Here is a 7,500-nt window from a genome sequence, read left to right on the forward strand (position 1 = left end):
TTTAAAAATTATGCAATGACTTGTCTGTGTTTAGCTCAAGCTTTGAAAGTTGTTTTGGATAAGAAAACAAAAAACCAAAACACCTTTACAAATGTTCTCTTAGCTTCCCAAATTTTTTGTTCTCACACATTTAGCTATGTCCTAATATTTGGCATTTTGATTTATTAAGCAATCTTAAGTATTAAAGGCTTTTAGCGTACACCAGTGCAAGACTTCAGATGCATTGTGCCTTGTGTCAATGATGAATTAATTCCAGCAGAGCACACAAGTTACTGTTATTTAAGCCTAGCTCCTCACCTCTGCTTTTCCATCCCAGTCCGGTTCTGAAAGGCCGCGGGCTGGGTTCGGTCTGTCGGAGGCAGCGGCGCTCTGAGGGCTCCGCCGCCGCCCGGGCCCGCCGTGAGGGGCTCCCCGCGGGGGCGCGCGGCCTGCGGCGGCTCCGCGCGCTCCCGGCGCCGGCCCCGCGGGGCTCCCGGGGCGTGCGCGGCTCCGCGCGGGCCGAGCCGACCCCGGGCCGGGCCTCGCGTGAGCGGCACGTGCGGGGCACGCCGAGGCCGGGCCGCGCGCGCAGGGCCGCCCCCTGGCGGCCGCTCCCGCCGCTGCCCCCGGCGGGGCTGGGCCTCGGTGCCGGGGCCTTGGTGCCGGGGCCTCGGGGCCGGGCCCTTAAGTGCCGGGCCATGCGCCGGGCACCGCAGACCCTGCCAGCCGGGTATGACACGCACCCCGCCATAAACCGAGGAGGTTTAATTGCGGCACCGCGCGCTATCCTGCTATTTGTACAAATAAAAGACCCCGTCTTGATGCAAAATAAACACAAAAGCACTGTTGTGACTATAACAGGGAGTCATATACTAATTTATATAATAAGTGGTTGTGCACGCTTTATTCAAGATTATGGCTGCAAGAAATGGCATGAATTGCTGGGTGTGTTTAATGCTGGATTATAGCAATTTGAAACATGTCAAACACATGGCTAATGCCTCATGCTTCACTCATTCTTGCGTAAACCTGCATAGCCACCATCCATTATACCCCTGGTAACAACACAATTCTGCAAGTAAATATTGTTACACTAAGTAACCTTTCAATTCAAGTTGTTTAGGAAGAGAAAATGCAATCTTGTGCAGTCAGTTCCAGTGTCAGTTTAATGTTTCAAAAGGGAAGTGGTGTAGAGAATAAGTATCTGTGCAGTGACTTGCCGCCTTAAAACCCACGTGCGGGCGCACGGGCACACAGAAAATGTCCAGTTCTCTGCAGGGGAGAAAAGTACAGCTGCAGCTTCTAACTCAACGAGGTGCAGTATTTCTGGTTTTGGTATGGGTGATAGCTTGGCTGCCCTGGCAGGATTAGCTATTCAACTTGCAGCTCAACCACGCTCTAAAATTATCCACAATTTCACTCTCTCTTGCAGACAGCAGAAAATATTTTCCCCATACCTTTGTTTAAAACACCGGGTAGCAAAGCTTGTATCCCACCTTTGGCGCCAAGAGTTGCAGAATCACCACAGAAGTAGGTGCTGGTAGATGTGTCTGTGAATGTGGGTGCGTGTGTGTGTGTGTGCCTGTGTAGGCATGCTCATGACTGACAGCGAGTGTGACAGCAAGAGAAAAGAGAAGGATTAGAAAGTATGAATGTCTATAAATGTATGTAAACAGGGACCTGTATGTTTTTTCTTGTCCTATTTGAGTTTCCAAATTTACAACCTCAGTATCTGGCTGATACCTGTCTATTTCCTTTGTGCTTATTTATGCTTATTTTGGTAACAATCTGCACTACTGTTGTAAAAACAAGAAAAAAAGTACATTAGTTTGCTCAGTGAGATGCTGCAGCTTCCAGTTATTTTGCTACCAATAACTCAGATAGTGATACATAGACATTAGAAATCATCTTTGGCTGTTTTCAGTGCTTCAGTTTGTGAGGATTTAGAGTTGATAGTACATACACACGTGTGTAGACTCACATATATATGTACATCTATGCAAAAGAAAAGAAGGGAAAAGAAAACGATTCTATGCTCTTGCTTTCTCTAGCAGCCCTTTTTCAGTTGCTGACAGTGAGGAGGGGGCTGAGGACAGCCAACACAGTGCATTACTCTAGCCAAAGTTTTAGTGTTGTTCTTAAAAATATAATTTTAAAACTAGATAAACACCCTCCAAATTTTATTTTTAACATAAAACTATAGGATCTCTTTTATCTTCATAAAAATATATCTTTTTCACTTCAAAATAAATTGCCCTTTCTAGTACTGTTACTCTGTAGCTTCATTCTGTCTGTACCCAGCTGTTGGATTGGATTTGTTGTTTTCTATTGCCAGAGTGGTGTTGCTGGTCATGCTATGTTAAAGCCTATTCTGCTGGCTCACAGGCACTTTAACTTTAAATGTAGAGTCTGAGCTGCACTCTGGGGCTTTGCGAGGATACAAAATCCACAAGACATAAAACCCTTTGGTTAATATGAACTGAAAGACATTTAACCCTTCTTTGTTAATTGCAATGAAACAGTCAGAGAGATGTAAAAATAGGAGGGATGGTGTATTTATTTATTACATTTCTGGGTGTTTTGTAATGTTTTTGATTATCTAACATTTACCCCTCTTTGCCCTTTTAATGTGCCTGGCTAAATGTACCACTCTTGTTGCCTAATGTTTGAATTTGTAAAAGATGAACCTGTCTCTTGGTTAAATCTTTGTTTCACTAAAAGAGGATTAATGTCTGAATTTCCCAAATTTCCAAATCCTTGTAACGATACAGCTGATGAAGTTTCAAATAAATTTCCACTCTGATATACATGTCCTTTTATTGAAAGTAAATATTGTAAAAATCGGAAAGGGCTGTCTGCTTCCACAGTTGTGGCATATCCACATTAGAATTTTCATATAACTACTAAGGGCAATCAGACCCTTTTCTCTGAATATTTTAAACATTGTACATGTAAAATTTATGCCTAATTTGAATACTTATTAGCTGCCTAATCTCAGAAAAGAGTATTAGCTTTGTTTTTGCCTTGTAAAATTCATCACTGCTTGTATCACATTTTCCATTTCTATTATTTTTCTTTGCTGATGTTCATAAGTGTTTTAGGAGGACTGTTTCTTCATAAATACATCTGGTACTGCTGTTGTTTACTGGACTATAACAGCTGCCCTCCTTTATGTTAACTGTTTTTGTGTTTAGGCTTTTTGCATCCTGTTTATTTCTGACCAGACCATCCTTAAATAACTCATCTTTTGCTATTTTAACATTTTTCACACAATATATACTTTTACTTTATCTTGTCGGATCTTGTTTCTGCATTTTAATTAATATCCCATGCAAATAGTTGAAGTTGTATTGATCCTTTTCCTGCTTTTTTTTATTTTTTTTTTTTAAGGAGGGGCATTTGCTCATACTTTGCAAGGGAAAAAATAGCTAAGTTTAATAATTAGGCTAAGCAGCAAGCTTTGTTTCCTGTCCTAACTTTGCTTACACATCCCTCTCCCTTCAGAGGTGTTTTTTTAAAATCACAGCTGAGCCAGGTTGTTGTGAGGACTCTTGTCAGTAGGTCGGGAGAGAGGATGAAGGAAGGGAGCTGCATTCTGACCCTGCAAGAGCAGGAGAGGACTTGGGTGGCTCTGAGAAGAGACGCTGACCTTTCCATATTACAGATACAAAATGCGCCTTGAAATTCTGGTTTGTAAGGGCACGTTGGTTCTTTATTTACTGCAAAGATTTCAACTGATCTTGGCAGGACATCTCATTGCTATCCTGAAAGTACAGTATATTTATGCAGTGAAAATGATAAAACATTTATTACTGTAGAGAAGGTAATATGCATAATTTATGCTGTTTTTAGCACAATCATTAGTGATATTCTTGATAGATTTTATTTCCAGCTTTCATATCTAATACATGCCTGGAAAATTAATTTTATATCTTTCATTTATTTGCCTATGTTAAAATTGAGTTTTAAGTCATCTTCAAGTGAACAGTTTGATTGCTGCTCATGCATAAGCTTAATTACTTCCCAGGAAGGACAGTATTAAATGTTTTAAATGTCAGAAAAATAAATGAATATCAGGCGTTTGATTAAAAAAATAGGCAATATCTGACGTGTTTGCAGCAGGAGCTTTTTCTTAAAATGCCTCCGAGGCAAAATTTTATTTAGTCACAAAAAAGGAGAAGCCCATTATACTATTTATCATTGGTTGATACCATATGATTTGTAACATCCTTACAAAATTTTAATTTTGTATGATTAGCTGTGCATCATTAAACAACAGCCTTGCATAAGATATGCTGTAAAATTCTGACAGAATCAAGATAGTGAATATTTTAAATAAGGCTGTATAGTCATCCATGGTTGTCAAAGCTAGATAATAGGAAATATAGAGCAGTGTGTGAAATCGTGCCTTCACTTAAACTGGTTTTATAGGTAGACTTTAAAACGTAGTCGTTCATAAATGCTATTGACCATGCTGCGTGCATGGTGTGTTATTTTGGCCGTTAAATGTAAGCACACAAAGCTTGCTTATAGAAATCATAATTCCAGTGATTAGCAGCTGTATGAAAGCAGAGTTTGCATTGCATTTCTTGGTAAACGGCTCTGCGAGGCTTTTTTCTTCTTCTAAAGATGCTGTCTGTGTAATTGGCAGAGAGGGACATCTTGATAATGGAAGTGTGAAGGTGTAACGCGTGTGTTAATTGATACTTCTTAATCACTTTTAGGTATTAAGTCATGATGCAGGAATCTGCGACAGAGACAATAAGCAACAGTTCAATGAATCAAAATGGAATGAGCACTCTAAGCAGCCAATTAGATGCTGGCAGCAGAGATGGAAGATCAAGTGGTGACACGAGCACTGAAGTAAGCACAGTAGAACTGCTGCATCTGCAACAACAGCAGGTAAGTTTGTTTTGTTTCCTGTTTGTTTTTAAACAAATAAAGGGCTGTTTTCAGAGGGGGACCTTTTTGTAGACCCTTGGTGCGTGCTGAATGCGGAGTGTCGTGGAAGTGATGAGTGTGGGGCATTATTTGTTGTTGTTTTAGTGCACGATAATGCTGAAATGGAAGGATCCCGTTCTTGTGGCAGCAGCATCTTGCTGATATGGCTGCATGCCACCAGGCTTGCCTGGTGATTAAAATCCCGCTGCGTATTTATAAAAGTTGTGCCGAAGCCTTGCAGTGCATGTTTTCAGGAGCTGTTAGTTTACTGTGCGGCTCGGCGTGCAGGACGTGGTGCGGGCTTTTCCACCAGAGGGCCACATTACTTGAGACTTTGCTTCGCTTGCAATGAATTATGCCAAAGTCGGAGCTGGGCAGTGAAGGGACCCTAGTGAAGGAACCAAAGTGACTTTTCTCAATAAAGATACTTTGCTGTCATAGGTGTAATTAAAAAATGCTGGTTAGTTCAAAAGCAATGAAATAAAAAAGACCGTGTTCCTGTCTGCATATGCTTGCGTGTGTATGAGCTGTAATATGGATATGTAATTTTGAAAACATGGGAAAAGAGAAGAAGCAGCATTTCTGCAGGTCTGTTTCCCTTCTCATTTTGAAGACATATTTTTTAAATTTGTCTTTTCGTGTTCCCAACAATTTAATGGAGAACTACTGTTATGTTTAAAACTGTAAAATTCAACCATCCTCTGGCTGCTGACACCACCTAATTACAAGATTCAATCCATTAATTTTTGTCACTGTAAAATTTCTCTTCCTTTTAAAACCTGAACAAACAAAACTCCTACTTTTTCTGCCTAAGGAGTTGCCTCTGCATCCGGGAACACAGATTGTACTAATGCGGTGTAGCCCAGATTGTTTGGTAAACAATCGGGGTCCGATTCTGCAGTGTGCCCAGTACCTGCTTCAAACTCCTGAAAGTCTTCGCTGCCTCATCCTTTCATTTGCTGAGCCCACTCAGCACCTTTGGAGTTCAAGCCCTTAATATTAAATGCTGAGGTTTTTCATTTCAACGTCAGGTATTACATTAATGGAAGGAAAGTTGTTTTCTGTCAGGTAAACTATTATAAAAGTGCTATTTTATAGAAACATGTTTTAATATGATAGATACATTGCATGTGCATGGGCCTCTGAAATAACAGGTCATAATAGCTCTTAAAATGGAATAATTTTTAGTGCTGAATTAAGCAGTGTACACTTGCTACATTTATAGTTAAATATTTTAAATGGTGACAGAAAATGTGGAAGAAGGAAATAGTTATAGATTGAAATATGAGAAGTTGTTAAAGCTTAAATCTGTGCCTTGCTTCAAATTCAAGTGTATTCTGTTTTAACAATTGAGCACTTAGAGTATGCCAGTCTGAAAAAGTATAGGTTTCAGTGTCTTCATTATGTTCTTAGCAGGTTTCTACCCCTCTCTATATACATGATTATGTATATATACACCTTATATTTTTATATTCTTTTGATATAAAATTGTATACGTATAAATAAATATAAAATTTAATATTGTTTTTGTTGAAAATCATGCCATCATCTTTATTCAGGTGTTCTGGTTATAACAGAATTTTAAAATCTTTGTTGAGAAAGAGTGTATCAAATTGGTGAATATGTTTAGGAAACTAAATTTAAGTGAAGTACTTTAAAACACAAAAATGCTAATAGAATAATGTGCCACTTACATGTTTCTCAAAGTAGCAGTCCTAGGCATGTGTAGCCAATTTGTCCATAGAGCCAGAGATTCCAGTAGATAGCATTTGCAAAGACCACAGAGAATTACAACTGAAGATGAAAATATCCAGTTGAGTACTAATAACAGACAGGTTCTGAGGGGACAGGCTTAGAAGTGACAATCTTTTCTTCAAAATTGTGATTAGATCTTAAATAAGCAGACAGGCAAAGTAAAACCATGGGTACAGTTAATAGGACTCAAGAGGCGTTTTATGGTAGGGTCTGCACCATAGGATTTAAATACAACTTGAGTTAGGCATATGAATCCTTCTATAAAATATGTTGATGTGAAACATAAACACTAGTAAACATACAGTAGGATGTCCTTCGGATAAGGGCATAGCTTTGTGCTACTTCTGCTTTTCTTCCCTTTTTTCTGTTTCTTTTCCCCCTCCTTGTTTTTGAACAGATGCCTTTTGAAATATGAATTAAGAGGAAAATGATGGTTGCTTTTATTATTGTCACTGTAGTAATTCTCTAAAATGATGTTTTTAATATATGACACTTGTCTGGAAAACTTTGACACACAGAAAAACAGAGGAAACCCTAGCAATTATTATTGTTAGGTTTTTTATTGTTTAAATATGTGCAAGATGTACTCATTTCATGGTTTAAAATTCTGGATTTATCTGCTCTGAGTCATTTTATTGGGAGTCTTCAAACAGAAAAATCAAGTTTTTTATAGCATTTTTTTAAAGGAAGCAAGTAAATGATTGCTGGTTTTAATAATTTCCTTCAACTAGGCAGCTACATAAAGGGATGATAATGCTTAAGAAAAGGTTTAGCAGCCGAGAAAAATCATAAAATAAGTTTTTACTGTGGCATGAATATTTACTG

The 7,500-nt window shown here is 39.0% G+C and overlaps 1 protein-coding gene across 16 annotated transcripts in view; it reads left to right on the top strand.

The window, feature by feature from the left end:
• FOXP2 (forkhead box P2) overlaps window positions 1-7,500 on the top strand; it is a 405,934-nt gene that overhangs the window by 211,973 nt on the left and 186,461 nt on the right. For 14 of the 16 annotated variants that reach the window (XM_064702660.1, XM_064702670.1, XM_064702656.1 and 11 more), the window contains one exon: window positions 4,704-4,881. In XM_064702660.1, the coding sequence (XP_064558730.1) occupies window positions 4,714-4,881 (168 nt within the window). In that variant the 5' untranslated portion in view covers window positions 4,704-4,713. Of the gene's footprint in view, window positions 1-3,573; window positions 3,673-4,703; window positions 4,882-7,500 lie in introns of those variants that run through there. The other 2 variants (XM_064702664.1, XM_064702665.1) reach the window with 2 other exon arrangements.

Source organism: Zonotrichia leucophrys, chromosome 1A (assembly GCF_028769735.1).
Source record: "Zonotrichia leucophrys gambelii isolate GWCS_2022_RI chromosome 1A, RI_Zleu_2.0, whole genome shotgun sequence".
NCBI lineage: Eukaryota > Metazoa > Chordata > Aves > Passeriformes > Passerellidae > Zonotrichia > Zonotrichia leucophrys.